The sequence below is a fragment of the Lytechinus variegatus genome, chromosome 1 (genome assembly GCF_018143015.1).
Source record: "Lytechinus variegatus isolate NC3 chromosome 1, Lvar_3.0, whole genome shotgun sequence".
NCBI lineage: Eukaryota > Metazoa > Echinodermata > Echinoidea > Temnopleuroida > Toxopneustidae > Lytechinus > Lytechinus variegatus.
In genome coordinates this window covers 35,298,709-35,320,777 of record NC_054740.1, presented here as the reverse complement: position 1 = coordinate 35,320,777, position 22,069 = coordinate 35,298,709, and the positions used below count along the sequence as shown (strand labels likewise).

At 35.5% G+C, this 22,069-nt stretch overlaps 2 protein-coding genes across 2 annotated transcripts; one reads left to right on the top strand and one right to left on the bottom strand.

Moving 5' to 3' along the window:
* Window positions 1-8,538: 8,538 nt before the first annotated feature.
* LOC121412656 (major facilitator superfamily domain-containing protein 6-like) lies at window positions 8,539-12,437 on the bottom strand. Its single transcript, XM_041605436.1, has 4 exons — window positions 12,355-12,437; window positions 11,860-11,943; window positions 9,846-11,354; window positions 8,539-9,435 (listed from the first exon to the last, which is right to left on the bottom strand). Exons 1-4 carry the CDS (start codon window positions 12,419-12,421, stop codon window positions 9,251-9,253), a joined length of 1,845 nt encoding a protein of 614 aa, XP_041461370.1. The 5' UTR covers window positions 12,422-12,437; the 3' UTR covers window positions 8,539-9,250.
* A 243-nt stretch (window positions 12,438-12,680) lies between these two features.
* On the top strand, window positions 12,681-20,533 carry LOC121412667 (ER membrane protein complex subunit 7-like). Its single transcript, XM_041605445.1, has 4 exons — window positions 12,681-12,971; window positions 17,712-17,970; window positions 18,891-18,971; window positions 19,687-20,533. The coding sequence occupies exons 1-4, from the start codon at window positions 12,778-12,780 to the stop codon at window positions 19,822-19,824; spliced, it is 672 nt and encodes a 223-aa protein (XP_041461379.1). The 5' UTR covers window positions 12,681-12,777; the 3' UTR covers window positions 19,825-20,533.
* The last annotated feature ends 1,536 nt before the right edge of the window (window positions 20,534-22,069 follow it).

Genomic DNA, 22,069 nt, shown 5'->3' with positions numbered 1-22,069 from the left:
CCCACGAAGACGGTATATATTTCAATAATGCGAGCGCGAAGCGCGAGCAATTTTTTTTGCATTCCGACCTAAAAAAATGGTCATTCTAAGCACTTTTTGTATATTAATGGGATAGGTATGTAACTAAACAATTGATGCGAGCGCGAAGCGCGAGAGGAAGAAAATTGAGATTTTAGACCTAAAAGCGGGACACTCTTCGTATTTTGTAAGTCATAAATAGGATATAGTCAATTGGGTATCATTAATAATGCGATCGTGAAGCGTGAGCAGACAATAAATATTCTGATGTAAAACTGGATAATTTAAATACATTTTAAATAAAGAACATGCACGCCATCGCGCATGTTTTAAATTTAGACCTAAAATCTGGGCATTCTGAATACATTTGTTTAATGGAACATTATGGAATACACGTAGACAATATGAACTTGGCAAATCAAACAATGTGACCACGCAGCGTGAGCTTAAAATGCTGATATGTAGACCATAAAACGGACATTTTACAGAGCACTTAAATTTGTAAATGAAAAAAAAAATAATGAAAGCTCGATGTCCGAGCTAAAATATGTTTTGCATATTGACTTCAAAACTTGCTCCACATCAGCCTATTGAGCAAGATATGAATCCCATCGAACAGGCAATTATGGCGCGAAGCGCCAGCAAATTTTTTTTATAGTAACATGAAAATATTTTTTGTAATTGCAAGTCATCCCCTCATTATTTCATTCACTCGTCTTTCTCCTCTTATTTTCCTCTTCTTTTTTCTTCTGTCTTCTTCTTTTCCTTTTTCTTTCTTCTTTCTCCCTTTTTTTTTTGCTCTGCCAATTTTTTTCTGGGGGGGCACCAGGGGGGCACACCAAATCTCAGGGGGGGCACGTGCCCCCCCAGGCCCCCCCCGTAGCTACGCCACTGGTGCTGACCGAGGGTTAAAATGACAATTTGGGTGGCAAAGTTGTTACAAAATATTTAAATGTATCTGTTTTATTTCAGTTCGCTAAAAATGCAAAAGAAATGTATGAGAAACATACCACACGTTTAATTAGTTTTCGCCTTTTTTCACTTGACATGATTGACACAGCGTGAAAATGACATTTCTGCGCAAAGCGATTTCTGTGAGCTTTTGATTTGATTTGATTTATTGTTTCACATTCCACAAAAACATACATCTTGAACACAATTATGCAAACATGATGACAAAAAATACATAGTTGTAGTATTTAACAAGGAATACAATTACGTGAAATGAGGAACCTATTAAAAAGCAAAGCTTGTAGACATAATATAGATTCCCAGAAGAAAATAATTAAGGATTAAAAACTAACGCAATGAAGCGACATAAATAAAATGAAAATAATCAATACATTATAAAGAGTTATACGTGATAGTCACTCGAGCAAGGCGCTTGCTTATCCACTAGCGTACGATTGTAAAAGAAATATTTTCAGCCTACATTTAAAAGAATATAAAGAGGGCGCCTGAATTATAGGGGTGTCTAAATTATTCCAAAAGGAAGGCCCTGTAAAAGCTTGATTTTGAACAAGCAAATCAGAGAATACACTTGGTAATTCCCGTTTATTTAGTTGATACATAAATATACCAACAAAATAATAATATAAATCGGTTACTTTCAATAACTTGTTTGAATAAAATAGCGGATTAGTATGAGCCAGAAAGTAAGAAGAAATTATCCTCACGGCTCTTTTTTGAATTTTAAGTATGGATTCAAAATGTGATGCGGAAAATGAGGTTTAAGTTTATTAATGACTCCAACATTTCTTGAGAGCAATTTACAAAGGTGATCAATGTGTACTTTCCATGATAATTTACAATCAATAAAGATACCAAGAAATTTTGTTTATTCAATTTGTTCTAAAACGTTACAATTCATATAAACAAGACCTGGCAATGTGTGTAATGAGTTGCTACAAATCATATGTGTCTTTTTAAAATTTAGGGATAACTTATTAGCTTGTATCCAATCACACACAGAGCATAATTCAACATTTAGTTTTTTAAGAAGGATTTGAGGATTGCTGTGTGTAAAAAATAAGCTCGTGTCATCTGCAAAAAGAAGAAATGATGTATAAAATAAATAGCAATGGACCCAAAAGGGAACCCTGAGGCACGCCACATGAAATTTGCTGTATTTCAGAATCGGAGTTATTAATGACTACAAATTGAGTTCTGTTTATAAGGTAAGTTCTGAACCACTCCAAGCAAGGCCTTTCGACGAATCCCATAATGAGAAAGCTTGTATACAACTATTTCATGGTTGATCGTGTCAAAGGCCTTGGAGAAGTCCAGAAAAATACCAGCAACATGAGATTTGTTATCTGTTTGTTTCTGTTTCTGTTTGTTTATCAATTGCCTTGGTAAATTTATCGATTGATAACATTATTGCGTGAACTGTTGAATGCTTTTTACGAAAGCCAAATTGTGAATTAATAAAAATATTACAATTCGTAAGAAATTTTATTGTACGAGAATATATTTTTTTTTCGAAAATCTTAGAGAAAGTAGTCAGTAGTGAAATAGGGCGATAGTTACCCAATTCATCCTCTGAACCCTTTTTATGGATACGTATAACTTTAACAACCTTCATTTTATTAGGGACAATACCACACTTTAGAGAAAGATTGTATATGTGCGTCAAGGGCATCACAATTTCATCAATAAGTTTAATGAGAAAATCATAAGAAATACCATTATAACCAGAACTTTTTTTCGCCGGTAGATTTTTAACTATTTCTATAATTTCGTGCTCGGAAACGGGTGAAAAGAATATGGTACGAGGATTACGGTTTGGCAAAAAAGAATGAAAGGGTTTGTTACTATTAGGTATAGCATTAGCCAAATTTGGGCCAATGTTTACAAAAAAGGAATTGAATGCTTCGGCAATGTCTGCATCATCTGTAATTTCCTTGTTTTGGTCGACGATCCTATTAATATTCTTTTTTATCCTTCCTTCTTAAAAACTTGATTTATCACTTTCCAGATTGACCTTGTATCTTTTTTATGAGTTTCAAATAAAGAGAAAAAATAGTTTCTTTTGGCTTGTCTCAGCACTGATGTAAGGGTATTTCTATAAATTGAATATTTAGATTTAGCGTCATCTGTGCCTGTAGATTTATATTAATAGTATAGTTTATTTTTCTTGTTTATTGATTTAAGTATAGAGACCGTGTGATCCAGGGAGAGTGTGGTACTTTTTTATAATTTGATTTGGCTAATGTTCTTACTGGAAAATAATGGTCAAATAAAGGTAGAATGATATTTAGAAATTCATCATAAGCTTGGTTAGCACCAGTCAACCTGAGACAAGCATTCTATGAAACGTCTAGTATTTTGTTTTGACATTCTTCTTGAACCTCGAAATGTTGAATAGTTTTGTTTAGTATTACAAATGTGGGGAGAAGAAACAAATACAGGGAAGCATGTTAGATCAGATACTATTATACTCATGTCTAAATAACCGTGGATGTTTAACATTATCAATGAGCGTCGTAGTAACACCAAAAATGCGAGTTGGCGTAGTGATGCAAGGAGTAAAAGAATTTGAGATGTGTCTAAAAAATCCTATGGCAAGCTGGCTTTTCGTGGTAGTGAAGCAGATCGTTATCAAAATCACCCATTATAAAGCAATGTTTGTTCTAAAATAGGGTGAATCAGAAAAAGAATGCAATACGTCTGTAAAATCAGTTATGTTACCGTTAGGCGGTCTATAAATTTCACCAACAAGTACATTTTTTCCTGATGCAATTTCAATTTTAATGAGAATGCTTTCAATTGTTTCCGTCATGCATGTAAAATCATTAATTACTTTAAATTGGAGATTATTTCTTACATATAAAGCTACGCCGCCACCATGTTTATTTACTCTATTATTAACAACGATTGCATAATCATCCAAATGAACAAGAGAAGTAAGTGGATCGGTTAAAAAGGTTTCGCATAAACCTATACGACAGATATTTCTTCATTCAGTGAGTTGAGAAACAATTGAAAATGTCAAAATTTTTACACAAGCTCCTTATATTATAATGTAGAGCTGAAAAATTTGAAGATTCTAATTTGTTACATTTTAAATCCTGAGGCAATATATAATAAGAAGACGTGTTTATATTGATAAGTCATTTGTATCATAAGTAAGATTTAGATTTAGATTTAGATCAGGCATCCTTTCATTATAAATATCCGTAACAGTTGCATTTGTACTTTGTATGTGTTCAGGATACATAAATGGACAGTGCTCACTCAAGTGTAACACTCTCTCAAAATTTTACTTTAATTGATTTGATAGTTGAGACTCAAACCCAAGAAAATATATGAAAAATTATCCCCATGTATATCATTCAATTCCCATCAGTGACTTACAATTGCAAACTTTTTATCGATACACAGTGTATACTTTTCTATGAAAATAAAATCACCAACATCAGTGGCGTAACTACGGGGGGGGGGCATGTGCCCCCTCCCAATCGGCTGACAAAAACAAAAACGGGGAAAAGGAGAAAAAGAGGGAGAAAGGAAGAGAAAGAAGTGGGAAAGAAGACATTGTTCATTGTTATGTTATATCATATCATAATTATGTTATTTTGTCCATAATTATGTAATTTTTTCCATAACTTTATGAAATATAATTTGCCTATGTCTTCATTGTTCCTGGTGCTCGCATTGTCTGGTTACCGAGATATATAATCCTGTTATACTAAAACCTCTTTCAAGTCAATATACACCAAACTGCCAAATATATTTCCTTGCACTTCGAGATATTATTGTTTTATGTACAATATAGTATGCTTCTTTTTCGTGACTACTTAAAGTGATTGCCCCATTTTAAGGTCTTAATTTAAACATTTCCTGTCCGTGCTTACTTTCGCAGTAGTGGATTGGCAAAATATGTCTGATCTCCATGAATTCCTAGAATCAGTCCCTTAAAATGTCTCTTTCTAATCTGTATATCAAAAATTTGAGCTCGCGATTCGCGCTCGCATCATTTGGTTAGTGAACTACTTATTGGTCTTTGTGAATTCCTACAAACACTCCTTAAAATGCCCCTCTTCAGGTCTGAATTTCCTAAATTTTCAGCTCGCGCTCGCAAGATTTGATTAGTGAGATGGGTACAGTATATTATCATGATTACGAGTGCTTTATGTGCATGTAACATGTTTATAGATGTAATTATAAAAAAAATCAGCAAGCGCTTATTGGCACTCGCATTAGATGACTATGGTGAGATGTGTATACTCTTAATGGATTCCTAAAATATAGTCCTTAAAATCTTCCTGTTTGGGGGGGTCAATATTTACAAAAATTCAGCTCGCGCTTCGCGCTCGCATTATTTAGCGAGACAGGTACGTATCATGATTACAAAAGATATATTATAATGTCCCTTTTTAGGTCTGAATATAAAAAATTTTAAGCTCACGCTTCGCGCTCGCATTATTTGACCATTGAGAGACATATCCGTTTAATGGCATTGTCATTAAAATGTCTCTATAGTTCAGTATACCTAGCACCTGGGCGCGCTTCGCGCGCTCACTTAGTGACTCAATTTTTTTTCTGGTGCACCCCCCCGCCAATGCTGTGACCCATGGTACGCCACTGACCAACATGTCCGTCTTCTAGGTATATCAGGATTAACATTTATATTTATATGTGAAAGGGGTATTTAATTTAAAGGCATTCTGTCATGAAAGGCCTATCACAGAATTTGCTGGCTTCGTTATAATAGTTGCAGACTGATGTTTTTATTACCAAAAAGCAAATATTTCACACGGCCAAAAACCGATTGATAAGTCGCTTATTGAGCAAAGATCAGTACTAAAATGTAAAATTTTCTTTATATGAAAGCCCTATAGAAATACTATGAGTATAATGTGGCTATATATTGTATCCAACAACCAAGGAACACTGTCTTCACAGTTGGGAACTCAAATGCGAATACCTAAGAATTGGTATTACAATTTTGAAAAAGGTGTTTTAATGTTGCAAGTGAGGGATCAATATTCGATCAGGACGTCTATTTCAACTTGTACTTTACATCTCTGACTAACAACTTGCGATACGACTTATAAATTTGGAATTTGACTAGCAAGAAATGAAAATTAGGTTTTAGGGCTGTACGTCAATCGGGTGCGACCTTACCCAGTGATCTCTGTCGCGTGCGCCCTTGCTTCGGCTTGACCTCAAGTTGGTGACAGATCGGTTTTGGATTATCGTCCAGGCAGAGTCTGCAGTGATTGATTTTGGGATGGGAAAAAGGTAGAAACTAGCTTTAAAGGTCAAGTCCACCTCAGTAAAATATTGTAAATTTTTGTCATTTTGTTCATATTGCCCCACCCCTATCCGAGATCAACACCCCTGGCCCTTTCAAAGCAGGTGTCCTCATGGCTTCGTCATGCGATGCAAACGAGTGTCAATTTCTCGGGGAAAATCATTAAAGGGGTGGTCCAGGCTGGAAATATTTATATCTTAATAAAAAGAGTAAAATTCAGAGCTGAAAATTTGATCAAAATCGGATAACAAATAACGAAGTGATCAAATTTTAAAGATTTGCATTGTTCCATTGAAACAGTTCTAGGCATGTCTTTGTGAATAATCAATAGGTGGGCTGATGATGTTATATCCCCACTTGTTCCTTAGTATTTTATTATATGAAATTAGGTTTATTCTAAATTTTTCTACCAAGAAATAAATCAATTGGATTGACAACTGAGTGCATTCGTTATTTATTGCCGCAAGTTATTTTATCATAATGGAGACACGTCATTTACACATGTATGAAAAATGAAACATTTATGATTTCATGTAATAACATAAAAAGGGAAAGTGTGGATGCGACATCAACAGCCCACCTAATGGATATTCATGACGATGTGCATATAACTTTACAATTCAATAACTTCGCTATATGTTATCCAATTTTGATGAAGTTTTCAGCATTTTGCTCTGTGAATTTTACTCAATTTATTTCATATATTTTCAGCACGGACCGTCCCTTTTATTTGCTTAATCTCTTTCTCCCGCAGCGATCGTAATGTTATGCATTTCTTTACTTTTGTCATATTTGTCACTTTTCAAACTCTCCATTTTAATTATATTCATTTATTTTTCTTCTCCAACCCCCGTTCGAATTTCCTTAACTTCTTTTTCAGCATTTGCATCTTTCCTTTTTTCAATCTCAATTTCTCGATCTATCTACTATACACAATTAGCTTTGATCTCACATCAACTTCTGATTATACGACGCATCTAATTGCAATTACATGCATATAAGTAAAGCAATAAAGTCAAAAATACAATGCTACACTTGCGACTTATTACTTTCTCGACAGTATAATATATTTGTATTCATTGTTTCCATCTTAAAAATCATTTAAATATATATATTTTATCCTGTTGATCAATATGTTACAATGATTGCATTTCTTCAAAGGCAAAAGGCAAGTCTGATATTGGAATTTGCACACATACTAATACGGCAATTTTATAGTTGTTAGTGAATCATATTTCAATCAGATAATTGAGAAGATACTTGGTAAATAAGGTAGGTCTGTATGCGTTTTAATACAGGAAAACAGCATAATATAATGTAAAAGGCTCTCACGGCAAGTCATCAATCAACATAAATCACTTAAAAGTTGCCAGACTAGGTATGTATTAGATAAAGGTACAAAACAGGAAAGGCAATATATTATTACTAGAAAAAGAAGACAACTTAAAAGCTTCACTGACAATCATAATTGTGAGTCATGATGTTTCATAAGAAAACAATACAAATGTATTTCAGAAATAATCTATAGTATATGAATATATTTGTATTTCAATATTTCAGCAAGGCTCATTGAGCTTCAATCAACAATCTATCAAACACACTTATAATACTGCAATCATACCATGAAGTTATAGTTTTCTCTATTAATCACCCGAGGGGGGGGGCACTCGACCAAAAAAAGTAGTAGGGATGTGACGCAGGCGAGACACAAAACGGGGGCCTTCGAGCGGGCTAATTGTAAAAAGGAGGGTCCTCGGAACGGGCTTAGGAACTACAAATGTTTGTGAAACGGGGGTCCTTGGAACGGGTCTCCTGCATGTGAGTGCATATGCACCCCTATGGAACGGGCATACGTGCATGCAGCTATAGCCCGGCGCCGGGTGCGCTAGCGCAAAGGCGATAGTCGGACAGCGCTCTGCAGCCGCTTTTCACCAAAATTGCGGCTCATTGCAGCAGATCAATGTGACCAGAACGGCGTAACGGAAAATATGCGAAGCTCTGGAGCGGATTTCTTTCTTCTTTTTTCACGATAAGAAGAAAATGATATGCTTCGGAGCGACTTTCTTTGTTTTGTTTTTTTCTCAAGACAAAAATGCTATGCCTTAGTAGGAAATTTGAGTGTAAAAATGGGGGTCCCCTCCGATCCGCGGCACATACCCACTATGCATTATATACTGAGTGCCCCCCCCGGGATTAATCCCCTAAATCAGTAAGAGACCTGTTCTCTACAGAGGCACAGTGCACTCTTTTTCAGAGAGTACAAAAGTATTATCTTGTCCTCAAGATTGATTTGTTAAATACGCAAACCCAAGTCCAACCGACATCTTGTTGGTTCTAGCAAATTCGGTACAACAAGAAAACCATGGGTGAAGTAAACTCCCTTGAAAATCTGCACTTAAAGACGACACTGCTTAAAGTAGGCCTACATTGTATTTCTCAAATTTTATGATAATCATATTGGATTATAACTTACCATGAAGCTAATTAAATCTTAACTCTAATATGAATGAGTTTTTTATTGCTAGTCTAAGGATACTCAATTTCCCCCAACCTACCAATAAATATACCCATGTAGATGGTAGTCCATAAGAACTTTGGATAGAAATGGAGCCCGAAAAAGTGACTTGAAGAGAGAAAAGGAGAGAGTGAAGGGGGGGGGGGAAGAAGTGTTTTTTAACCGTGAACACAAGAAACAATTTACTATGAATTCTAATACTTCAGTGCCTACATGTAAGCAAATATTATGTATTATGCGATCTCATTTTACAGGAGCATGCTCCCATGAGCACACTTTGTATTTGGTGAAGTTTTCATTTACTGCAGAAATTTCCCAGGAGGTAACTGGAGTTTAAATCCCTTCCAAGTCTTGGCAATTAAACAGCCCCTTTGCCCTGCCCTTGGCTATACTACCAATCATCTAATCTTTTAAACCCATCACAACAGCTACACAGTGACCTTTGAACTCCATTAATGTCATATTTGTTCATTTGCTTCTGCATACTCTCGTCTAGTTCTTTCATCCCGTCTGTCTAAGTAAGCACTCATTGGCCAATAGAAGATCAGAGTTAGCATGCATAAGACGGCAGTTCCTCTGAATAGGTTCCTAGCTCCATATTGGTGGTAGATAACTCCACCCAGCAATGCTCCAATACCATTGCCTACAATTTGGACAAGAAAAGCATTAGGTGCAGAAAATTATATCAGGAGACTACAAACAAATTATTAAGTTTATGACACCATGCAATTCAGAGATTCTTATTGAATGCATGTAACTGTGTAATCATTCCTTGCTAGTGTGCAGTTGTAACATTGGGTGCTATCTTTGATTTCTTTAGAAGTACTTTAAATCTGCACAAAACTATCATTGACAGTTTATAACCATACCAAGGCATTAATGAACCAAGAAGTAATAGCATCCGTCAATGCCTATTGTATTAGACAGGGCTTTGTGTTAGTTGAATTTTAGGCTTACAATATAAAACCATTCCACTCTTTTCTTCCCTCTCAAGTGTCAACAATAATGGAGGAAGGGGGTTCAATGGGACTTTAAAGTTTAACCAATGCTTACCGAGACCCAGTCTGATTGCAAATGTGATGGACTGCATTGAAGTGAGCATGTTGTCAGGAGTGATGAGGTTGATGTAGGAGGTACAAGCTGGCCAAAGGGCGCCATAGGTGACTCCATGGAGGAGTTCTATGGGTAAAACAAGCCATGGATTCTGCAAGAAAGAGTAGCCAACAAACCTCAAAGTAAAACAGAAGAGGGTCAGAACAAAGACTCCACGGTGTCCGAGTCTTTCAATAAGCTTAGTAGCAAAGAACATGAAAGGAACTTCTGCCATACTTGTCAGGGTCAGAGTTAGTCCCATGATGGTGTGGCTTCCAGAGAGTTCAGCAAGGAACAAGAAGAGATAGGTCTTGATAACACCAACAGACACTCCTGTGATGAAAATAGCATAGAGGAAAACAAGAACCTTGGGTCTTCGGATGAGGGTGCCAAGATTACTTGCAAGTGACTCAGGTGGGCGGTGTCGAAGAAAGCTGATGAATAATGCAGGAACGACAGACGATAGTACAAATACAAAAAAGAAAATGAAAGCTGGAAGGTACTTGTTGAAAGACTCTGGATAGGCAGCGGAGTATTTATCAACAGCAAGCCCTGACAGGGGAGCCATGACACCCCAGGCTATTCCACCCCATAGTCTTTGATGGCCATATTCTACATTTTGTCCTTGATCGTTACATTTTTTCACAAGTGCCATGGCAGCTGCATCTAAAAACGGAGTAAACGGGTTGCTCACAAATTGTCCAGTGATAACAATCAGCAGCATCAGAATGAATGCAAGTCTTAGGTCCTTATCATTTGGAGCCCCCAATTTTGGACTTTGAGTATCAGTTCTTTCTCTCCTGTGATACTGAGATAAATTTGATATTGAAGTATGATTTGTCATTTTTGATAACGTACTGGCATCACTGCATATCTCATGACATTCATCTTTAGGTCTATTGTAGTCTGTGACACATTCTTTTATCATTTCTTGGAATGTTTCATTTTCTAATCTACAGCTACAAAGGCAACATGCAAATGAACGACTTAACTCATTGTTGAGGCTTTTGTACTTTGTTTCTGCAACTGATCTTGAAGTTAAATCAATACCAATCTTCCAAAATTCATCAGTTTTACAATTACTTGACATGCAGTGATGACAACAGCCACAGTTATAACTCTTCCATATCTGAATCAAGGATGTATCCATCTCTAGTTGCTCTTCTTTTATCTTTCCAAGCTCTCCAATATATCCTTCCTGTGGCACATGAGAAATATTTGTCCAATTCATTACATGATTTGTATCAATAAGTGACACAAAAACACCACTCCCATACGCAAACCCTGTCGCTATGATACTGCTAACCATGATGAACCGATGCATGCTGAATTTATCTGCCAAGCTTCCACACAGCGGAGATGAAAACATCCCAATGAATGGTTCGATGCCTCTTACGACACCAACTTGAATAGCATTCAGACCAAGATATGACATGTAGACAGGGAGAAAGGGTAGAAGGCTCACCAATCCTGAATGAAAAGGAAAATATAATATGAATTAGAGCCCATTGCATTCAGCCCAATTGAAAGAAAACATCTCCTGATCATCATCTCCATAAAACACCCAACAGATTCAGTCTGTAAATTTACATGTGGTAAACATTTATCCACATTTTTTTCCTCTTAACTTAAACTAAATCTATAAAACTTCCATGATAGATAATATCAGGTTATGTGCAATTTTTTTTTAATCAAGTCAGAGAAAAATGATTTATATCAAATTATTCTTTACGAATTTAGATTCTGAAAAAAAAATGAAATTTTCTCAAAATGATGAAATTCGGAAAATTTCAAAATTGTTTTAATGAAGTAATATGCGACTGGGAGAAAAATACAAGATCCACACACTTACAAGTAAAAGGCCCGGGTAAAAGGTAGGGCCAGTTTTGTAATTTATTGTAGATTAAACTGCTTGAATAATGTATGATGCATCATTTTCTTCTCGAGCAAAGTTGGTTACAAAGTTACATATTACCTGCCCATAGGAGGAAGAACACAGCCTTGAAGGGAATAAATTGTTGATTCAGTCTAAAAGCATTTTCCCAATGTAGTCTTTTTACTGTGAAGAAAAAAGTTAACTTTTTACTAGGACTATGTTATATGCCTCTCAAGTACCGTATCAATCATTCAACAATCAAAATGGAACATGACCAGAACATCAGTCAATAGAATTTCATTAGTCAGCTCTGTTTCCAATACTCACAAATTAATATACTGATATATGTCCATGTCCATATATAATTAATATACTGATATATGTCCATGTCCATATATTGTCCATGCTCTACCCATGCAACTCAACGCCAAGTAACTAGGTACCGGTACCAACGTTTGGATACAGAGGGGCAAATAAGTTGTGTGTAAGTTTATGCCTACTTCCAAGGTAAATTCCAAGGTAAATATGATTCTGGCTAGGCTTATATTTCTAGTACTAGTAAATCTATAATGATTTCACTGACGAAATACATACGAGCCGAAATAAAGAAAGGAATAATCAAGGCACCCCCTCTTCGGTATATTAACGTGGGCGCAGCCATCTTGAACCGTGATGACAATCCCATATTAAGGTAAGGGGGTAAAAAATGTTGAAACGCAGGGGCCGGACGGATCATTCTAAACGCAACACATTTTCCTTTCTTTTTGAACAGAAAATATCTGTAAAAGTTCAATTATGCGATTAATTGAAAAAAGGAAAGAACTGTTGTGGTCAGCTCATTGATGAAAACAAGTTCGCTTGCTTTGAATTTTCTTCACGTCGCCTTTCTCATGTTATCATGATAGCCAGCGCCCCTGCTCATAAGTGGATTGGTCGGTCAAAGCGAAGATAAGACGAGGCAAAGTCTCATTCGGAAAGTCAACTCTATTTGAAATAGGCCTAGATTTTTACATTAAAATGGATAAGTGGACTGTTCTTGTGATATTATTCCTGAGTATGTCCTATAGCTCATCAGAGGAGGCTGATGATGAAAAACAAATGGCGACTTTTAAGATCGAAGGAAAGGTTTCTGTACCGGGAGTCAAGCCCGCAGATTGGGTGCCACTGGCGAAGGTGCTGGTGGACGGCGGCCAGTTCGTCGGCTTTGTCAGGTGAGTTGTAGCTCCACTGCGGAATACGTAGCCTTTGCCTGGCCTTAACTTCATGTCATTGTTTATAATTATATGAATGAAAAGATGGTCAAATAGATTTTGAGATTTTTAGATTTGGCAGAAAGACTTCCTCATGTCCCCTCCAATAATTGTAAAAAGATACTTCTCCAAAACCCCCTTCTTAATGTTCTTTCGGCACCATTCTTTCATTCTCTTTTTTATTCCTTCTTAGTAATTCATCACTTTATTGACATTCAAATCGTTCAAACAAAGGAATAAAATATATAAAATATATACAAACATAGAAGAAAGGAATGCCCAGGACATATCTGAGTAACAGAACAAGCAGGGCATACATAAATAACATAGATTATATTAACATAATAGCATATACAATACATTACTATAATTACCCCGATTCAAAATATTAAAACAAGCATGAAATTATAAAGAAATACAGTGGGTAAAAGGAAAAAAAAGTAAAAGCAGTTGAGAAAAGAGAGGTGGAAGTTATAAAAGTGAGAGAAGGAATGAAAAAGGGGAAGAGTAAAAGAAAGAGGAGAGGGAGAGGGGTGGGGGCTGGTGGGAGAGAGGGGGTGTGATAGAAAAAGAGAAAGAAAAGAGCATGTGACTTCCAGGGCATTGAATAAATTTAAATGATTGCACATACATCCCGACACAGACCAGATTACGTTTCTTCCTTCCTTGGATACATAGTTATAAATGTTTTTTTTTCCCCTCCACACCACACACCCTCAGACAAAAAAGAAAGAAAAAAAAAACAGTATTGGGCCGGTGAACGAATGAACCCACGAACCGTTAGACAAAGAAAACTGCACACTAAATGAATGCATACGCTCACCAACGGCAATACACTTGATCATGTTGATCCGGTTGGAACAAGCCACTCAAACCACGAAACCAGGGTTCATTACATGTCACCGCGCACAGAAAAATCAAGCTATAAAAGTGTTATTTCCTGAATAGGCTAATGCCTTGGCCTAACTAACCTACATTTAAGTTAATAGTGATTTAAGTCATAGTAGTAAAATGAGTAACGCTTATCACTTGTTCACTGCTACTACCCTGCCTGTGGGGAATCTACAGGTAGGACTATGGTATGCCAATGTTGTCCAGAGCACACACTTTAAAAAGTCATTAAAATATCACTTTTGTGACCAAAATTACTAATTTTCATACAGTTGCAATTTATTTTTCATTAGTAACTTGGGAATAATTTTTGTATTCACCAGAGCGCTCAAAAACTTGAATTTTGGGCATATTTTTGTGTACGCCCTCTATTGGTGGAAAGTAATATGGCAAGAAAATTTTCATTTTTTGATCTCTATTTTTAATTAAGAAAAAAATGATTTAAAGTATCAAATTTAAATAAGAGCCAAGTTGTATGAATAATAGGTGTAATGGAAACTGTCAGTGTAAAAACATCAATCATTTGCCCCAAACAAAAAGAGAAAATTAGCCAAACATTGCCACCTTTATTTTGCCACACATGGAGATATAACTGAGAACAAGGTTATATCATAACCTTGTTCATTGAATGAGTGACGCTTATTGAATTAGACTATTTGCCCAAATATAATTTTTGTCCTACATGTAGCTTTGGTTGGGAAACTTGGGCCCCAGAACATCTTACCAGTCCATACTCTACAAGGTCAAGGATCATCCCCAAAAATGGGAGATGAATGATGAAGGGTCCTCTTAGAAGCATAATGTCCTGATTTCTGGTCCACTCGCTGCCAAAGACATGGCAAAACCATAAAGGTTTCAATACTCAAATTGGGATCTATTTTTGGCAGTGACTTTGACCTTCAAAAAAAAGTTGACAAATTTTTCCACAATTTCAGAAATTGTGAGTATTTTAGGTGTTACGATTGTAAAAGTTCTGAAGAATTAAGAGTGTTTTTATGCCTAAAGTAAATGTCTGTGGAAAATAGATAAGGTATTTGAATTTTGTGTGGATCACTTCACTTTCATCATGGGTTAAGTATTATTTAAATTTAATTAGCAATCCAAGTTCATGCAAACCGGCAGTGCGCAACACGTTATTGCATTTTCAGCTGCATGTTTGCTTGAATTTTTTCGAATGATATGATTGAAATCAAGCGGGTGTTTTACATAGAGTTATTGGGAATTTAAGCCATGCTTAGTTCTGCCAAACACAGCACATTGTATGTATCATGCAGTATTATCAAATTGATGAAAATCAATACACAGTAGCGTGCATCCTCTTAGCAAGATTTTAACCAATGCAGTCATTGCAGTGATGACTTTTATAAGGCACACAACGAGACATGGAAGTGTGAAACACCCTGACCTCTAAAAATTAGTTGGCTAAAATGGTCTTTTGAAAGACTATGTAAGTATATCAGTGTCTCTCTACTCCATACAATCTTGAAAATGACACAGGTAATTCCAAATTTTTTCCATGAAAAAGAAAGAGAGAAAAAAATGAATCCAACTGTTAGGCGACAGCAAAGTAGCACTGATCATAAAAGATAATTCACATTGTATGTCTCTTTTTACAGCTGCTACAGATTTGCAATTAGACAGGCTGCCTGGATGTAATATTAAGATTAATAAATCATGAATTGGAAAAAAATTGGAATCACAGATGGATCAGTGGGTGCCTTTTAAAAGTTTTTTAAAGTAAAGTCTAAAGAAACAAGATACATATAGGATTTAGACTATTACAACTGTACATTGTACTTTCTGTCGCTAAGTTAGTGTCACGTCTGTAACTTTTACTGGTCTTCTCTCACTTCTTCAGAAGCTCGCCTCTGACCAGCCAATCTCTACAAAAATGCACGAAAAATATATATTTCTTGTGCATACATTACTATTTATGACAATTCTAACTTCTAACAATCTGAAAATAAATTAAAACAGAATCCAATATAGTGGTCACTGATCAATGAATTATTTTGTTCATCGTAGCTCATAACTGAAGTTTTATAAATGGGATCACACATGCTTAAACAAGACATGAAAGGGGTTACTTATTTTATCATTTTTCTTCAAATGTAGCGCATAAGATGCCTTCCAGAAATTACAAAAAAGATACATATATGTATTATGTAGGTGTAACAACATTGGTTAGTTCAATTGAAACAATGATGTCATGCTGACACTCTAATAATATATATGTATGATTGCATATTATATGGGGGGGGGGGGCTTGTAAATCCATTTGGCGAGAGTATTCTTTCGCCTGATATTGTGTTAATCCTAATTCTGTTCTTACTCTTCCATACTTCCCCTTGCTTCAATTGTTTCAGTGTTTTTCTTTTTTCATGTGTTATGACAACATTTGATTCTATGTACATGTAGAGTTACATGTACGCTCAAAAGTCAGTGAATCCCACCACAAAATGCACTTATCATGCTGAGTGTTGAATGTAGACAACAACACTACAATAGGTGGTTTCAAACCGCCTCAATCACAAGAATCCCCAGTTAAAAATTTAAATACGAGAACTTTTTAGGCTAAAAATACCCATTAAAGGTCAAGTCCATCTCAGAAAAATGTTGATTTGAATCAATAGAGAAAAATCAGACAAGCACATTAATGCTGAAAATTTCATCAAAATCGGATGTAAAATAAGAAAGTTATGACATTTCAAAGTTTCGCTTATTTTCAACAAAATAGTTATATACAATACAATATTTCAATTTTTACGAATTTGACAATTAGGACCTCCTTGCCTGAAGCACAAAATGTTAAAATAATGGAATTCCACGTGTTTAGGGAGGAATGAAACTTCATTTTACATGACAATGACGAGAAAATCAAAATATTTCATATTTCATATAATAAAATACAAAAGAAATAGTTAGTGAGTGATGTCATCAACTCTCTCATTTGGATGTAACTGGCTCGTTCATATAACTATTTTGTTGAAAATAAGCGAAACTTTAAAATACCATAACTTTCTTATTTTACATCCGATTTTGATGAAATTTTCAGTGTTGTGCTTGTTGAATTTTTCTCTTTTTATTCAAATCAAGTTTTTGTTGGGGTGGACTTGTCCTTTAATTATTCCTGCATTCACACCGCCCCGAAACATACCCTTCGGGATAAGTTCCTGAAGTTACGAGCATGCGCAGTATAGTCTGATAAGCAGGCAAGGCTCGAGATTCAAAATCACTAGCCCAGCAGCCACCCACAACTCCCGCACCCAATGACACGCTGGGCTAAAAGTTCCTGTAAATTGCTTTCACATTGCCAAAATACCTGGGACCTTGGAAAATCCCCGCGAAAGTTCTCATAATTACGTCAAGTACCTACTATTTAGCGGGTATTTTCTTTCGGGGAAATTATGCGTAGTATGCTTTCACATTACCAAAATACCTGGTATTTTCTGATCAGGGTAAATTTCCCGATCAGAGAATACCTGGAACTGAAGAACTTCGAGGCGGTCTGAAACCACCTAATGTTTGGTGAGCCCAGAGAAGCAAACGTTAATAAATGCAATGCAATTTTCATCACCTGACTTTACAGTTAGATATTCAAAACAAGATTAACTTAAACATTTAAATATGTTCTTTTTCTGATGGGGTTCACAAACTTTTGAGCACTGTATGTATGTTTGTAAAACATCTATTTTGTTGAGCTATCCAACTACTCTCCATGGCTACTGGTCTACATGTAATGGTCTTTCAATATTCTCTGTATCTGTATTCCTTTTGCCTGAAGTTAAATAAATAAAATCTCATTAACAGATCGGATGGAACATTTGAGGTGCATGACATACCTACTGGATCCTATGTCGTAGAGATTGCTCACCCCAAGTATATGTTTGAAGCCACAAGAATAGATATCTCAGCCAGGGGTAAGATCAGAGCTAGGAGAGTGAACAATGTTGACAGCAAGTCTGTGATTCAGGTTACCTATCCACTGAGGCTCAGGAGCAAGGGTCTTGCTGGGTACTTCCAGAAGAGAGAAGAGTTCAGGATAGTTGATGTACTCAAAAACCCTATGGTAAGCTTTGTCTAAAACATGGCCTTTAAAATGTGGGGCTTGTCACATGGAACATGCAATCAGTGAAGAGATCTGTTATGCTTCTAAGGTCTTTTAATCTTATTGTCTAAGTGCACAATTTTTTAGGATATATTGATATAGATTGGGTTTTAAATTTCAAACTTGGGCTATTTGCAACCTTTTACACCTTAGACACCAGGATCTTTCCTTTCATGTACGGTATATAAAGGACACTATTATCGTGTTTCCATTAACAAAATAAATCTTAAATCTTAAATATCCAGCTGAATATTATCAGGGATTTTTGGTCATAACAGGAAAGCTATCAACTACACTCTGTATAGTCCTATGTAAAAAAAAAAATGTAGAGAAAATTGTGATGCAATACCGGGAAAATAATTCCCTGATTATTTCTAGTGACCCAATATGAATGTTTGGTTTGTTTTTTTATTTCTGTCAGAAAATATTAGTTTTTCACTTCAGTTTACTTCCTCTTTACAAATTGTTTCTACAAAATGTGCTAATGTACATATACATGTAATTAACACAACTTTCCTCTTCATTTTATGTTACAAATATTGATACTCTATATTTGGATTGTTGCAACAATTGAAATCAAATAAATTAATTTCCATAGTTTGTAGTCTAAACTAAGTTGGGTTTGTATGTCTTTACCCATCACTGATGGCATGTGATAAGGTAATAATGGGTGTGAGAGATATACATCTGTAGGTTTTCAAATAGATTGGTCATTGATTTATTTCATTTGAGATATGTTCTGAACTATTCATCATAGTTTGCAATTATTGTCACACATCCTTTTCCATTTTATTAACAGTTGTTTTTCTTTAATACTTATTTACACTGGAAACAACAAAGAGATATATTCATGTTAATTCTTTCCAACATTTTATCTCCAGGTGCTTATGATGGTCTTGCCTGTTGTATTCATTGTCATACTTCCCAAACTAGTCAACACACAAGATCCAGAGCTACAAAAGGTAAGTCAGCAAGAAATCTAGGAAGTTCAGGTTACTTCTTTTTCTTCCAGAATCCTCTTGATTTTTGTCATTGTAAAATTTTATTCTTCAGTATCGATCACTATCGCTTATTTTAAAGAACAGTTTTATTTGAAATTTTGCTCCTGTTACAATTGCTTCAAACTTTATTTCTTAAAGAAGTGTTAAGTAACTTAGGTCTAGGGTAGGGTTTATTGTCATTTGATTCATGTGTGGAATTCATAGCAGAACAATTTATTGTCTGAGAAAATGTAATGTCTGCAAGACAGGATGACTTTGTGAACAATTGATGAATTCACTTTTTCGAGTATTTTGTCTGGAAAAACAATATTTGAGATGAAAGGCCATGTCCAAACTTCAAAGAATGATCCCATGCTTCAAACAATTGAAAAATATTCAACTAATGGGAAGTTGACACACGATTTTTACCTCATAGAATGCTGTGTTATTTTCAGGTTGCCACATGAGTATTTTATGAATGGCAATATTCAGCTGCATATCTTAATGTCAATTTCCAAAACTTCATATTTCTGGTTCCTTAATTAAAACAACATCAGAGTTTAACAAAGTATCCACCCAATTTTCCACAGAATTTCTTACACCCTTTTCGCTTCAGTACTAAGCCCTTCCCATCCCCCAAAAGGAGCTCTTTTGCAATGAAAATATTGCCAACATGATTTTATTCTAATACTTGCAGGAAATGCAGAACATGAATTTGATGAATCAGAAGCAAGATTTACCAGATTTATCTGAAATGGCAACAAGTTTCTTCGGTGGCGGATCATCGGCACAGAAAAAATCCAAAGACAAAGCTATTAAAGCTAAAAGGAAATAACATTTTATTACCTGTTACATCATAGAGTAGGTTATTATGTTGTATTTCATGGTATTTTTAGATTCAGATGGCTTGGTTGAAACACAAGTAAATTGATATTTTAATCTCAATTGACACCTGTCTGGAATAATCTGTACCTGTGGAGACCATATAATACACATGGGCCCCATTTAACCCTTAACATGCCATGAACACATCTCTGTGCATCCACTGGAGTGCCATGAACACATTTTCGTGCAATGGTCATACAGCTACAGCTATTGTAATGCCTATTGCATTTCCAGGAGTGCATTGCATGCATGAGTGATTCCATTGTTGAGGTTAGCTTATGGTCAAGAGGTTTAACATTATTGTCTCAGGAGTGATTCCCTTTTTTATAAATAAAACAATTAAATACATGTATAGCCTCTTTGAAAAAAAGTGGCACTCGCTGATTACGGTGAATGGCACGTTAAGAGTTAACAATGGTTTTCAACAGATTGAAATCAACATTTTTGTGATTGAACTAAATTTGTGTAGAGATAGGGATTTTATATTGATCACAATATGAATTGATTTGTACCTATTGTAACTCTTTGTAAGAAGGGGAACTGATATGAATCATTTAATGATATCGTCGCATGCACCACAAACCGTCCTCTCTGCGCACTTCGATGCGAAAGTTAGTTTGGCAGAAAACGCATTTAAAGAAAAGCTTTTCTGAAACCTGCAATAAGTGCATTTACAAGGAGAGCAAATTATTTACCGGCGTCTTCGTTCGATAGTTCAGATTCCAAAGTTTCCTCCCGTATCTTTATATTTTCTTGAAGTGAATTATTTACACTACAGTGGGCATCGTAACAGAGCGGACAGTTCGTGGTGAAATCACGAGGCGCAAGAGCGCACTGTATCTATTCCACGAACCGTCCTCTCTTTTACGATGCCCACTGTGTCGTAAATAATTAAGTTCAAGAAAATACAAAGTTACTGGATGAAACTTTGGAACCTAAACTTTGGAATGACAAATAATGGTAAATGGTAGATGGTAAATAATATGCTCTCCTTGTAGGTGCACTTATTGCTGGTTTTTAAAAAGCTTTTCTTTAAATGCGTTTTCTGCAAAACTAACTTTCGCATCGAAGTGCGCAGAGAGGACGGGTGCATGCGACAATATCTGTAAAGGTATTTAATATTCATGCTCAGTAATGTACAGTATTTTCCTTTGCATTGCAGTTTCTATTTTATTCAAATACAACCATGCTTTTCCTGAATAATTATCAACTTCTTACATGGTCACTGGATGCAAAGTATTATGCTAAATGCCAGTCATTACTCGGTGAAAAAAAACCCAAAACTGTCTCTAAATGATTCTTTTTAAGAATTCTGTCCACCCAATTTGTGAAGTTTGATTGGTTCAAAATTATTGCCAAATTGGATGGGTAGGAAATATAATTTTTTGCTGCACATGTGAATATGAGCTAAATGCTACAGTTCTAACTGGTTGGGCTTTGTTGATACCTAGTCTACATGTAACTGGAGTTTGTTATTTGTATATTTTTCCTTTATAATTTTAATAGGGATGTCACTCTTTAGGTTGAAGAAGGAATTTTATTCCAAGCTACATTTTAATGAAATTTTCAAGTTTTGCTTATTTTCACAAAAAAGGTAATTTGCAAAGTAGGTCACTAGCTCGATATTAAATTTGTATTTTATTGTATGAAAAACACAATGAATATTTCAATATTTGCACAGATGTGACAATGAGGAAGCAACTTCATGCATCACCTTAGGTTTCAACAATGGCAATGCCATACATGTATATTGAGGGAGGAATTAATGTCCCGCATTAAAACAGGGAAAAATAATAAGATTTTTCATATTTCATACAATAAAATACAGAAGAAAATACATGTAGTGAGTGAATGATGTCATTGATTCCCTCAAGTGCATATTGACCTGGATGTACATAGAGCTGTTTTGTGATATTCCGCCAAACTTAAAAATGTAAATTTCTTATTTTACATCCAATTCTCATGATGATTTCAGCATTATGCTTTTGATTTTCTCTTTTCATTAAAATATACTTTGGGGGGGGGGTAAACTTGCCCTTTAATGCAAATACTGTCTGAAGTGCAGGCTACATATAAAGTGGAAGTATTTAAAGTATGCAGGGACAAGTACTCTTTCTAATTGCGTAACACAAAGTTACAAGACAATGCCTTCATTACATTTTTCAATTGATTGTGTGTACAAGTTCTTCATGACA

What these genes read in the sequence shown, in the direction of transcription:
- LOC121412656 (XM_041605436.1), bottom strand. Translation starts at nt 12,421, where the DNA reads ATGGCTGCGCCCACGTTAATATACCGAAGAGGGGGTGCCTTGATTATT. An exon ending in TCCTTTCTTTATTTCGGCTC is followed by an intron (nt 11,944 to 12,354) that starts GTATGTATTTCG and finishes TTTTCTTCACAG; the next exon opens with TAAAAAGACTACATTGGGAA. An exon ending in GTTCTTCCTCCTATGGGCAG is followed by an intron (nt 11,355 to 11,859) that starts GTAATATGTAAC and finishes CTTTTCATTCAG; the next exon opens with GATTGGTGAGCCTTCTACCC.
- LOC121412667 (XM_041605445.1), top strand. Translation starts at nt 12,778, where the DNA reads ATGGATAAGTGGACTGTTCTTGTGATATTATTCCTGAGTATGTCCTAT. An exon ending in ATGTACTCAAAAACCCTATG is followed by an intron (nt 17,971 to 18,890) that starts GTAAGCTTTGTC and finishes TTTTATCTCCAG; the next exon opens with GTGCTTATGATGGTCTTGCC. An exon ending in AAGATCCAGAGCTACAAAAG is followed by an intron (nt 18,972 to 19,686) that starts GTAAGTCAGCAA and finishes TAATACTTGCAG; the next exon opens with GAAATGCAGAACATGAATTT.